The following is a 13,564-nucleotide window of genomic DNA, read 5'->3' on the forward strand; positions in this document are numbered from 1 at the left end:
GGGTCTTAAAGGGACGCTCCGGTTTTAATAAACTATCCCCTAACCTCCATATGTAGGAGATGTAAGTGCCTTCAAAGGGGGCCTCCAGGGAAGTGACAGTCCAGGGAAATCTATTTTAATTGCAGGGTTCGGGGTCAGCCGCACATAGCATCCAGGACGCGCGTTAAACATGCGTAAAAAAATGCGGCAACATACAGTTTTATGGCAAATCAGCGCGCGGGTAAACATCAGTCAGCTGCAGGTAAAACAACAAACTCGTGCTGCTATTACTACTCCATTTTGAAGCCGCGCCGTAAATACGTACTTAAATGCATATTGAGGCCCAATCCTGTGCTCCTTATCCCAGAAGGGATGAGGATACGTTTTTAGCCTGTGGGTGGGAAGTTACTATAACGCCAGTCACTGACAGCTTGCAGAGATCTTGAAAATAGTGAAAAATCTGGAATGCTATAAACTTTTTTAAAAAGGTTAGGGTCTCCTGAGTTAATCGCGTCCGACAGGCAACTTCGAAGAGAGCACGGCGCGGTTGCCAGCATAAGATTATGCCATGCTCATTACCGCCGGCACATAAGGCAGTCTGTTTGTGAGTCAGGTTGTGGCCTTTCAGTGTTCCGGCGCAGTTCCCCAGCCTCCAGTAACCTGCGACTGTCCATACATATATATTTATAAGGCTGGATTTCATCTTATGTGTGACATCTGCTCGCAGCGCGTCCCTCCTGTGATCGCCGGCTCGCTGCAGCTGTTGAGACCTCCAGCTTGGAGTTTAGGGCGCCCCCAGCATACGGTTTTTTGATGTGGGATGAAACAGAACCAAACCACTGGGGGTCTGGAGCCAGCGCCAGCAAGAGGAGCGAAGCACATCAGAATATCAATTAACCTGTAGTGAACAAAGCGCGGCGGCGCGGTGGTGGAGGAGACGCTGCGCTGTGATGTGTCAAGGCGCCACATAATATATTCTAATTAAAGGATTGATTGATTTTTTTCTCTTTATTTACGACCGTGCGCACCCCCAGACCCCGGGAAATATCTAAAATATACACAAAATAATCACCGGCTACCACCGCCATCACCATGCCATTTAATATGCATGAAGCCTCAGGTTGTGATTCCTGAAAGCAAATTGCAGAGAGGTTTCTCCATAATTGTTGTAGTGCAAACACCTCCTGGCTTGGAGTATAGCGGAAGCATGCAGAGGAGGGGGGTATTTATATTTTTTCTTCTAACTGGAAAAGTTTAACTCCGTCTTCCTCTATAAGTATTCATCGCTCGCATTCATTTTATTCCCTCTCCCTCCTCCAACCCAAGGCTTTCTACAGGTGGAGGGAAGCAAATCACAAGTTTCAGCATGTCTGATGTAGTCAGATCCTGAGTTACAGTCTGGAAACAGTCAGCAAGCAACATACTTGTAAAGCATAAGTAATGTAATGTATGTAGACAGTGACTGCACCAGCAGAATAGTGAGTGCAGCTCTGGAGTATAATACAGGATGTAACTCAGGATCAGTACAGGATAAGTAATGTAATGTATGTACACAGTGACTGCACCAGCAGAATAGTGAGTGCAGCTCTGGAGTATAATACAGGAGGTAACTCAGGATCAGTACAGGATAAGTAATGTAATGTATGTACACAGTGACTGCACCAGCAGAATAGTGAGTGCAGCTCTGGAGTATAATACAGGAGGTAACTCAGGATCAGTACAGGATAAGTAATGTAATGTATGTACACAGTGACTGCACCAGCAGAATAGTGAGTGCAGCTCTGGAGTATAATACAGGAGGTAACTCAGGATCAGTACAGGATAAATAATGTAATCTATGTACACAGTGACTGCACCAGCAGAATAGTGAGTGCAGCTCTGGAGTATAATACAGGATGTAACTCAGGATCAGTACAGGATAAGTAATGTAATGTATGTACACAGTGACTGCACCAGCAGAATAGTGAGTGCAGCTCTGGAGTATAATACAGGAGGTAACTCAGGATCAGTACAGGATAAGTAATGTAATGTATGTACACAGTGACTGCACCAGCAGAATAGTGAGTGCAGCTCTGGAGTATAATACAGGAGGTAACTCAGGATCAGTACAGGATAAGTAATGTAATGTATGTACACAGTGACTGCACCAGCAGAATAGTGAGTGCAGCTCTGGAGTATAATACAGGATGTAACTCAGGATCACTACAGGATAAATAATGTAATCTATGTACACAGTGACTGCACCAGCAGAATAGTGAGTGCAGCTCTGGAGTATAATACAGGATGTAACTCAGGATCAGTACAGGATAAGTAATGTAATGTATGTACACAGTGACTGCACCAGCAGAATAGTGAGTGCAGCTCTGGAGTATAATACAGGAGGTAACTCAGGATCAGTACAGGATAAGTAATGTAATGTATGTACACAGTGAATGCACCAGCAGAATAGTGAGTGCAGCTCTGGAGTATAATACAGGAGGTAACTCAGGATCAGTACAGGATCAGTAATGTAATGTATGTAGACAGTGACTGCACCAGCAGAATAGTGAGTGCTGCTCTGGAGTATAATACAGGATGTAACTCAGGATCAGTACAGGATAAGTAATGTAATGTATGTACACAGTGACTGCACCAGCAGAATAGTGAGTGCAGCTCTGGAGTATAATACAGGAGGTAACTCAGGATCAGTACAGGATAAGTAATGTAATGTATGTACACAGTGACTGCACCAGCAGAATAGTGAGTGCAGCTCTGGAGTATAATACAGGATGTAACTCAGGATCAGTACAGGATAAGTAATGTAATGTATGTACACAGTGACTGCACAAGCAGAATAGTGAGTGCAGCTCTGCAGTATAATACAGGCTGTAATTCAGGATCAGTACAGGATAAGTAATGTAATGTATGCACACAGTGACTGTACCAGCAGAATAGTGAGTGCAGCTCTGGAGTATAATACCCGGATGTAACTCAGGATCAGTACAGGATCAGTAATGCATGTACACAGTGACTGCAGCAGCAGAATAGTGAGTGCAGGTCTGGAGTATAATGCAGGATGTAACTCAGGATCAGTAACGAAAAGTATGTACACAGTGACTGCACCAGCAGAATAGAGAGTGCAGCTCTGGAGTATAATACAGGAGGTAACTCAGGATCCGTACAGGATAAGTAATGTAATGTATGTGCACAGTAACTGCAACCGCAGAATAGTGAGTACAGCTCTGGAGTATAATACAGGATGTAACTCAGGATCAGTACAGGATAAGTAATGTAATGTATGTACACAGTGACTGCACCAGCAGAATAGTGAGTGCAGTTCTGGAGTATAATACAGGATGTAACTCAGGATCAGTACAGGATAAGTAATGTAATGTATGTACACAGTGACTGCACCAGCAGCATACTGGGTGCAGCTCTGATCAGCTGCTAGTCAGTGTGGTGATTGCGGGTGTGGTGGCTGCAGATCCTGCTGTGAGCTCCTGATCTCTGAGAAACCAACACCTCTCCACCTGGGGACCTGCTCTCTCTCTTTCCCAGGGAGGGAGCTGGTTTCTGGGATGAGTGATGGAGCCAAGTCCCAGGCTTCTGCTTCCTGAACCAGGCCGGCGGGGGGCAGAAGAAACCAGCAACCGGCCTGCACATCAGAGGACTCGAGGGTGAGACGCTGCACCAGGAGTCGCAGCAATGTGGCTCCTACTCCCCCCGGGATTGTGGAGACCCCCAGAAACGGCAAGGCTTCCAGCATGGAGGAAAAGCCTGACAGCGGCGTGCAAGATGGCGCTCCTTCCGGAGGAAAGCTGAGTGCTCACGGAGGTGAGGCCGACCTCCCTGAGGGGGAATGGGCGCTGCAGGGACCCCGGGAGTCTGTGTCCACCTATGCCTCCCGGGTCATGATCCGCCTCCGTGAGTATGAAGATGCCAGTAAGCTCATCAGGAGGCTCCGGGAGGAGCTGCGCTGCACAAGCGCCAAAGCTGCGGGGGCCTCCAAACCAAGGAAGGCAAAACTCCAAGCTGAGGTAAAAAGACTGAGCAGTGAAATTCAACGCCTGGAACTTAGGAAAGCCACCATCAGGGAGCAGAGTGGTCCTTTCAAAGAAAAACTTATAAATGAAGACCGCTACAGAGAAATGGCTGATACCAGAGAGCAAAGGCAGATGGGGCTGCAGCCTGAGAGCCAGGTGGATGATGAGAGTGATGATGACCAGCAGCAAGCCCCACCTGGCAGCCTGCAAAGTCACCCGCAGGCCACGTGCAGCGAGCTCCCTGCAGGACAGGCGACAGTGACATCCGGTCGCAGTTCTGCCGGCTCTGGGGAGGACAGTGACAGCAGCGGCCAGGGAGGGGCGCTAATGGCGGAGATTAAGCTCCTGGAGTCCCCAGTGTGCCTCCAAAACTTCCATCTTGGTGACGATCTACCAGAAGAGGCACCAGGGGGCCACAAAAAGGCAAAGAAGACCAAGCCAAAGCTGCAGGAAGCGGTAAGATACGTATATGCCCCCCTCCCTGTACCCCCTGAGTTGGCGGCAGGCTCAGCTCGCTGTATAAGCCCCGTTGCCCAGCCCAGCCCGGGTTCTGCTGTGGATCCGGTGCAAAGGCGCGGGGAGATTACAGAGCGCGGTAGTGAGGCGCAGAGCTCCGTCTCTGCTTGTAGTAGTGGGGACTTAGCAGGAGGTGCATCAGCCGAGAGGCTGGACAGTGAGGGCGGCCCGGCGGCGGGCTTTCCATCAGGCCACGATGCTGTGGTGCGCTCCTCAGTGGGAGGGGGGAGCAGCCCGGTGTCGGGGGCAGCTCCGGTAGCCTCGGCGCCTCTGAATGCTGTTGCCGCTGATCACTTAGTTGAGAAGCGGCGGCAGTATGAGGGGGCAGTTGGGGCTGAGCGTTCCGGTCCTCCCACCAAAGTGCTATTTTGTGTTGGCGTCGCTGGTCCGGAAGATCCTGATGCTAAAGATCAGCGGCGCCTAACTGCAGCTAGAGATCAGCGGCACTTTATACCAAATGCCAAACAGCGGAAATTACCGACCGATGATGTGGAGGGCACACATAAGACCGGGGGTGAGGTCGCCTCCAGTTCTATGGAGGTGACTGAGCCCCTTGTGCCTGATGCGGAGGTCAAAAGGTCATCCACCATTGTTATTGGTCCAGCAGGAATGAATGTGGTGGTGGAGGTGAATGAGTATAATTCATTGTCTAGTGGTGTGGTTGCTGGTTTGGTGGAGGGTGAGATGGAGGTGGGTAATGGTGATACTGTTGGGGCTGATGTGGTCACTGGTCCGGTTGCCCCCCCGGGGGTGGCAACACCTGTCCAGAGTTATGCCAGTATCACCTCCGGGGCAAATAGGGCATCCTCCTCGTCTCCGGGGTTTTGGGGACGGCATGTTGCAACGGCGCCTTCTGGAGGCTCTAAAGAAGGGGGAGAGATCACTAATGGTAGAGGGTCGAGAGGTTGATCTATCCTTCTGGATAGAGAGGCATGGCCTCGGGGCCTTCCGAGAGCAAAAAGGGGGAGATACATTGTGGTCCCTCCCAACAGCCGGGCCAGGCAGTGTGCGTAGGAATGTGGTCCGTCTTCGGTGGAGGGGCAGTGATGCATGTCCGCCAAGGTCTAAAGTTGTGGAGCTCCTGCTGAGGATGGGCTTCAAGGCGATTGACATCTACGCCTTGATACATCCCTATTCCACGCCTGAGTTTGATGTCAGCTTTGTTCGGCCGGAGGGGCTTGAGCTCTTCTGGGCGAATTATGAGTTGGCAAAAAATGAGCCCGGCTGGCGAGACTTTGCCGTTCAGGCAGTGTCTCGCCAAAACCAGATCAAGAAAGTGACCGTGATGACTCGTAACGAGTCTCTTTCTTGTTATGACATCATGACGTGGCTTGGTCGGTATGTAGAGGTGGTGGAGATGCCAAAGAAAAACCGCGACGAGTTTGGTATCTGGTCAGGGGCCTGGACGTTTATGGTAAAACTTAAGCGTTCAGGTGGTACGGTTGCCCACATTCCATCGTCTGCCTTCCTGGGTAGGGATCGTATCCTGGTCTTCTACCAGGGGCAACCGAAGCTCTGTCACAGGTGCGGCGACCCCACACACTTCAGTGCAAACTGCACCGTGCAGAAATGCGCGTTGTGTGGGGGTGTCGGCCATCTTGCCGCCTCTTGTGTGGAGATTAGGTGCCACCTGTGTGGTGAGTTAGGTCACCCATTCAGCCGTTGTCCTCGCTCCTTTGCTAATGCAGTCGAGACCCCGGTGGGAGTAAGCCGTGAGGCCGATTCTGCTGGAGAGGGGACTAGCAGGGGTGGGGGAGCTGAGGGGCCAGGGAAGAAAAGCAATAAAAAGACGCCTGCCCAGCTGAGGCATCTAGACAAGCGCAGACAGGAGAGGGAGCGGGGCGAGCCCCAGACTACCGGGGCAGCCCCTGTCCTGGATGGCAGTGTTGCTGCTGAGGCCCCGAGGGATGATGAGTTGGATGAGGAGGTCAGGAGGATCCACAGGGAGGAAACTGCCTCTGCTTCAGAATCCTCCCATTATGAAAGTATGGATGAGGATAATAAGCGGTGGCTAGAACACAAGCGTAAGCTCGGCACCAAAAAGAAGAGAAAGAAGGGAGATAAAACATCTTCTCCCGCTCTGACCAAGGTACCTAAGGAAGGTAAAACCGACTCCCCTCTAGTTGGTCTTTCTAACCGGTTCCAAGCCCTTGATAACATCTCTTCCTCTGAGGAGGAGGCTGAGGGTGAGGTTCCGGCTTCAGCGGAGCTTACAGGGGGCGCCGAGTCTCCTTCTCCTGGGGATGCAAGGTCCTTGGGGGGAGGGACTGGCCCAGAGTCCGGAGACGAGGACGAAAAAAGAAGGAAAAATGTGGGAATGGACACCTCTGTGTCATTAAAGAGGGGGAAGGATTCCTCCTCTGAGGCAGAGGATAAGGGGAGTGGGAAGAAGAAAGCCATCTAACTCAATCACCAATGATGGCGGTACCCACTCCGTTGTCGCCAGCATTAAGTCAAACATGGCTAGATTTGCTGCCTTTGATTTTCTCAGCCGGGTTGAAGCTGACATTTTCTTTTTGCAAGAGACCAGGCTGCCAAATATGGCAGAGGTGTTTATAGCTAAGAGGGAGTGGAGACTCGGGCCCTCCTATTGGTCTCTTGCGGCCGAGCCGTATAGCGGAGTGGCGGTCCTTTTTACCGCACCGGTAGAATGCCGACGGGTTATTGAGTTAGAAATGGGGAGGTGCCTGATATTAGATGTCCTCATGAAGGGACAAGAGCTCCGGCTCATTAACATCTATGGTCCCCAATCTAAGTGGGACCGGAAGTGTCTCTTTATGAGGATCAAGCCCTACCTTTTTACGAGTCGGCAGGTCGTCTTTGGAGGGGACTTCAACACTGTCACGAGGCAACGGGATAGAGGAGGTTCCAGAGACAAGCTGACTTATGATAGCGTCGTCCTTCATAGTATAGCTAGTGAGGCTCGCCTGGTGGATGTCCACATCCGGCACACCGCAGGCCACGAGGGGTTCACCTATCATAGAGGTAACTGTAGGTCCAGGATAGACAGGTTTTATTTAAAGGAGGAAGCCGTCTCTTCAGCATTATCTGTTGTTGAGGTGGAGTTCTCCGATCACTGTTTGATTTTGTTTTCCCTGAATGTTACAGAGACCCCCCGGATGGGAAGAGGCTTTTGGAGGCTCAATTCGTCTCTCTTGGAAGAAGCGGAGATAAGACAGTCCTTTGAGGATTTTCTTCAGAGCCAGGTACCCTTACTGGATCTTTGTAGTAGTAAGTCAGAGTGGTGGGAGATGTTTAAGAAAAGGGTGGCAAGATTCTTCCGCCAGCTCTCGAGCCTCAGGAGCCTGGACAGGTACCGCCTGTATCAGGGCCTGAGGAGGAAACTCGAGCATCTTGTCTCAACTGGAGGTAGCCGCGAGGAGATCTCCAGAGTGAAATCTTTGCTAATGAGGTATCAGTATGATAGACACGCATCTTTGGTTTTTGAGAGGGATTACGGGAAGTACCGCTCGCCCGACCCTTATAGAAACTGCAAGATGTCAGTGAATAGTAAAGTTGTTACAGGACTGGTTGACACTGCGGGGTCCCTGAAAAGATCCAGATCAGGGATCCTGGAGGTCGTCAGATCCTTCTACTCGCACCTCTTGGGGAAGAGGGATCTGGATTGGGATGAGATGTCGGCTTTTCTGGCTGAAGCCGTCCCCGAACCAGGGGTAGACCCCTCTCTTGGCGTTTTGACAAAGATGATCAGGGAAGAGGAAGTTAAGTTGGCGATTGAAGGGCTTGCCCTGAAGAAATCTCCCGGTCCGGATGGCTTAACATCTGAATTCTATAAGACCTTTAAGGACGCCTTGGTTCCCCTCTTGACTGAGGTATTCAATGAGTGTCTTTCCTCGGGCACTCTGCCAAAGTCAATGAGGAGGTCTGCCCTGATCATCTTGTCAAAGGGTAAGGACCCATCTTGCATTGAGAATTGGCGTCCCATAGCGCTTCTCAATGCAGACAGGAAGGTTTTGGCAAAGGTGCTGTTTAATCGGCTGGTGAAATTTGCACCCCAGCTCCTTTCGGGGGCCCAGCATTGCTCTGTTCCGGGCCGCAGTACAATTAGTGCTGTACTCTGTGTCCGAGAGGCGGTGGAGCAGGGTAGGGCTGGCCACTGGAAGGGGTACATGCTGTCATTGGACCAGGCAAAAGCGTTTGATCGGGTTAATCATGAGTACCTCTGGTCTGTCCTTCTGAGGTATGGCCTGCCGGGGGGGTTTGTTGATTGGCTTAAGACCTTGTACTCTGGGGCAGAGAGTTTCCCGCTTGTGAACGGTTGGATTAGCAGCTCTTTTGAGGCTGGGTGTGGTGTTCGCCAGGGTTGTCCCTTGAGCCCGCTACTGTACGTGTTTGCGATTGACCCACTTCTTAGGAGGGTGGAGCGTGGACCGTTGGCTGGGATCGGGATGGACCGGGCAGCACCGGAAGCCACTCTGAGAGTGGTGGCGTATGCCGATGACGTCACCGTTTTTGTTTCCTCTGATGGGGAGGCAGAATGGCTGATGTCAGAGGTAAATCGCTACTCGGAGGCATCCGGGTCTAAGATCAGCCGGGATAAGTGTGAGAGTCTCTGGCTGGGAGGAGGAGATCCTGGTTTTGATCTCCCGGACACCCTTCCAGAACCCAAAGTCTCTGCAAAAGTTCTTGGCATCGAATTTGGCCAGGGGGATTACCCAAAACAAAATTGGGACAGCAGGCTAGAGATCACCACTCAGAAGGTGAACCAATGGAAGGGTTGGTCTTTGACCCTAAGGGAAAGGGTAAACCTGATCAAAACTTACCTGCTCCCTTTGCTGATCTATCTGGGCAGTGTGTGCATCTTGCCAGAGCCTCTCTGGACTCGGGTCTACAGTTTGTTCTTTCAACTGTTATGGAGGAATAGACTGAACCTGGTCAAGAGGGAGGTTACTTACCGTACGAGGAGACTAGGAGGGTTGGGTATGGTCAACCCTGTGGTATTCCTTGTGAATACCTTCATTAAGATCAATATTGCAAACCTCTGGAAAGAGAGGGCTCCTCCGTGGGTATTCTCCTGTAAGGGATGGTTTCAGCCTTTCTTCCAGGAATGGGAGACAGGAGGGCAAGTGAAGGATCTCCGCACACCGCATGGACATCTCCCGGCTTACGCTACCGTGGTTCTGAAGGTAATTCGCCGGTGGGGTCTGGGAATGTGGGAGGTCAGGACTCTGCCAAGGAAGCTCCTTGACAAAAGGGTTCTGTTGACCCATTTTCAGAGGCCTCTGGCGCTCAGGGATTGCCCAAGTCGTGATCTTGGGGTGGGTCTGCATCTTTTGAATTCTATCAGGATCCCCTTGAAGGTTTGGGACTTGGCTTGGCGCTGCTTCCATGGGAAACTGTGTGTGAGGGACAATCTGAAGTGTAGGAGCTCTGAGGACAGGAACTGTCCTCGGGAGCATTGTGGTACCATGCTTGAAAGCATGGACCACTTCCTGCTTCGTTGTCCCTTTAACACAGAGGTGTACAACAGGGTGGGCGCCTCCATTGGCTGGCCCCGGCTGGCCGGTCTCTCTTATGCGGAATGGGCCTATGGAGCATTCGGGGACCTGGGTGGTCGGGACCGCTGCACCTTATTTCTAGTTAGCGCAGTGGTTAGGTATCACACGTGGAACGCACGGTGCTTAGTATCGACACAGCGGAAAATCCTCCCAGTGGACGATGTGTTTAGGACCATACTCGGTGACCTGGTGAAGGGGCGTTCTCTGGAGTATGAGAGACTGGGTACACGGAGGGCCGCTCTCCTCTGGAGGGGCTTTTCTTTTAATGTGCCCTAGTCTGGTCATCTCCTCTCCTGGTGGTGGGCTGCTGCTGACACCATAGATTTTTGTTTTATTGATCAGTAGACAGTGATGTAGGGCTGCAGGTGCCGAACTTGGGCTTTGTCAGTTGTGGTTATTGTATTGTTTGTTTCTGTATATATTGTATATATGGGTATGGGTGTAGGTGTTAGGTTGGGTGGAGGGAAAAGGGGGGAGGTGGGTTCATCTTGTGGGACACTGGTTATTTGGGTGAATAACTGGCACTGCCTGATCTGTCCTATGGACGTTGGACATGGACTGAGGCATGAGGCGCAGGACCAGCTCTCAGGTCAGTGCCGGGGAGGGACTGGTGGGCTTGAGTGTGGGGTGTTTTGTTTTGTCTTGTATATATTTGTATAGTTAGTATTTATTTTATTTAAAAAAAAAAAAAAAGAATGTATATATTAGTTTGTATATAATTTGTCGGTTATTGTTTATTATATTGTTATTATTTGTTTGGTAACCGGACCAGATGTCATGGTGTAGGTAGTTATTATTGTGTATATATGTATAATATGTGTGTGAGGAGAGGGGGAGCGGCTGGACCAGTTCATTACATTGTTTATTTTCTGGTTATTAATTTTGTTATGTTTCTGTTATTATTATTGTTATGTTTTTCATTTTTATAATAAAAGATCTACAGGATGTAACTCAGGATCAGTAATGTAATGTATGTACACAGTGACTCCACCAGCAGAATAGTGAGTGCAGCTCTGGAGTATAATACAGGATGTAACTCAGAATCAGTAATGTAATGTATGTACACAGTGACTCCAGCAGCAGAATAGTGAGTGCAGCTCTGGAGTATAATACAGGATGTAACTGAGGATCAGTACAGGATAAGTAATTTAATGCATGTACACAGTGACTGCACCAGCAGAATAGTGAGTGCAGCTCTGGAGTATAATACAGGAGGTAACTCAGGATCAGTACAGGATCAGTAATGTAATGTATGTACACAGTGACTCCACCAGCAGAATAGTGAGTGCAGCTCTGGAGTATAATACAGGTGGTAACTCAGGATCAATACAGGATGAGTAATGTAATGTATGTACACAGTGACTGCACCAGCAGAATAGTGAGTGCAGCTCTGGGGTATAATACAGAATGTAACTCAGGATCAGTAATGTAATGTATGTACACAGCGACTGCACCAGCAGAATAGTGAGTGCAGCTCTGGAGTATAATACAGGATGTAACTCAGGATCAGTACAGAATAAGTAATGTAATGCATGTACACAGTGACTGCACCAGCAGAATAGTGAGTGCAGCTCTGGAGTATAATACAGGAGGTAACTCAGGATCAGTACAGGATCTGTAATGTAATGTATGTACACAGTGACTCCACCAATAGTGAGTGCAGCTCTGGAGTATAGTACAGGAGGTAACTCAGGATCAGTATAGGATAAGTAATGTAATGTATGTACACAGTGACTGCACCTGCAGAATAGTGAGTGCAGCTCTGGAGTATAATACAGGATGTAACTCAGGATCAGTACAGGATAAGTAATGTAATGTATGTACACAGTGACTGCACCAGCAGAATAGTGAGTGTAGCTCTGGAGTATAATACAGGATGTAACTCAGGATCAGTAACGAAATGTATGTACACAGTGACTGCACCAGCAGAATAGAGAGTGCAGCTCTGGAGTATAATACAGGAGGTAACTCCGGATCAGTACAGGATAAGTAATGCAATGTATGTACACAGTGACTGCACCAGCAGAATAGAGAGTGCAGCTCTGGAGTATAATACAGGAGGTAACTCCGGATCAGTACAGGATAAGTAATGTAATGTATGTACACAGTGACTGCACCAGCAGAATAGAGAGTGCAGCTCTGGAGTATAATACAGGAGGTAACTTTAGGATCAGTACAGGATAAGTAATGTAATGTATGTACACAGTGACTGCAGCAGAACAGTGAGTGCAGCTCTGAGGTGTAATACAGGATGTAACTCAGGATCAGTACAGGATCAGTAATGTAATGTATGTACACAGTGACTGCACCAGCAGAATAGTGAGTGCAGCTCTGGAGTATAATACAGGATGTAACTGAGGATCAGTACAGGATAAGTAATTTAATGCATGTACACAGTGACTGCACCAGCAGAATAGTGAGTGCAGCTCTGGAGTATAATACAGGAGGTAAGTCAGGATCAGTACAGGATCAGTAATGTAATGTATGTACACAGTGACTCCACCAGCAAAATAGTGAGTGCAGCTCTGGAGTATAGTACAGGAGGTAACTCAGGATCAGTATAGGATAAGTAATGTAATGTATGTACACAGTGACTCCACCAGCAGAATAGTGAGTGCAGCTCTGGAGTATAATACAGGAGGTAACTCAGGATCAGTACAGGATGAGTAATGTAATGTATGTACACAGTGACTGCACCAGCAGAATAGTGAGTGCAGCTCTGGGGTATAATACAGCATGTAGCTCAGGATCAGTAATGTAATGTATGTCCACAGCGACTGCACCAGCAGAATAGTGAGTGCAGCTCTGGAGTATAATACAGGATGTAACTCAGGATCAGTACAGGATAAGTAATGTAATGCATGTACACAGTGACTGCACCAGCAGAATAGTGAGTGCAGCTCTGGAGTATAATACAGGAGGTAACTCAGGATCAGTAATGTAATGTATGTACACAGTGACTCCACCAGCAAAATAGTGAGTGCAGCTCTGGAGTATAGTACAGGAGGTAACTCAGGATCAGTATAGGATAAGTAATGTAATGTATGTACACAGTGACTGCACCAGCAGAATAGTGAGTGTAGCTCTGGAGTATAATACAGGATGTAACTCAGGATCAGTAACGAAATATATGTACACAGTGACTGCACCAGCAGAATAGAGAGTGCAGCTCTGGAGTATAATACAGGATGTAACTCAGGATCAGTACAGGATAAGTAATGTAATGTATGTACACAGTGACTGCAGCAGAACAGTGAGTGCAGCTCTGAGGTATAATACAGGATGTAACTCAGGATCAGTACAGGATCAGTAATGTAATGTATGTACACAGTGACTGCACCAGCAGAATAGTGAGTGCAGCTCTGGAGTATAATACAGGATGTAACTCAGGATCAGTAACGAAATGTATGTACACAGTGACTGCACCAGCAGAATAGAGAGTGCAGCTCTGGAGTATAATACAGGAGGTAACTCCGGATCAGTACAGGATAAGTAATGTAATGTATGTACACAGCGACTGCACCAGCA

General features: G+C 48.9%; 1 protein-coding gene across 4 annotated transcripts in view; it reads left to right on the forward strand.

Moving 5' to 3' along the window:
* AK8 (adenylate kinase 8) overlaps positions 1–13,564 on the forward strand; it is a 220,771-nt gene that overhangs the window by 59,435 nt on the left and 147,772 nt on the right. For 2 of the 4 annotated variants that reach the window (XM_073637848.1, XM_073637849.1), the window contains exon 1: positions 3,708–4,457. The exons of the other annotated variants lie outside the window; for them this stretch is intronic. In XM_073637848.1, coding sequence (XP_073493949.1) covers positions 3,723–4,457 — 735 coding nt within the window. In that variant the 5' untranslated portion in view covers positions 3,708–3,722. Of the gene's footprint in view, positions 1–3,707; positions 4,458–13,564 lie in introns of those variants that run through there. 4 annotated transcript variants of the gene reach the window in all.

This window comes from Phyllobates terribilis, unplaced genomic scaffold, assembly GCF_046119375.1.
Source record: "Phyllobates terribilis strain yellow unplaced genomic scaffold, ASM4611937v1 Scaffold_7__3_contigs__length_470593459, whole genome shotgun sequence".
Taxonomy (NCBI): Eukaryota; Metazoa; Chordata; class Amphibia; order Anura; family Dendrobatidae; genus Phyllobates; species Phyllobates terribilis.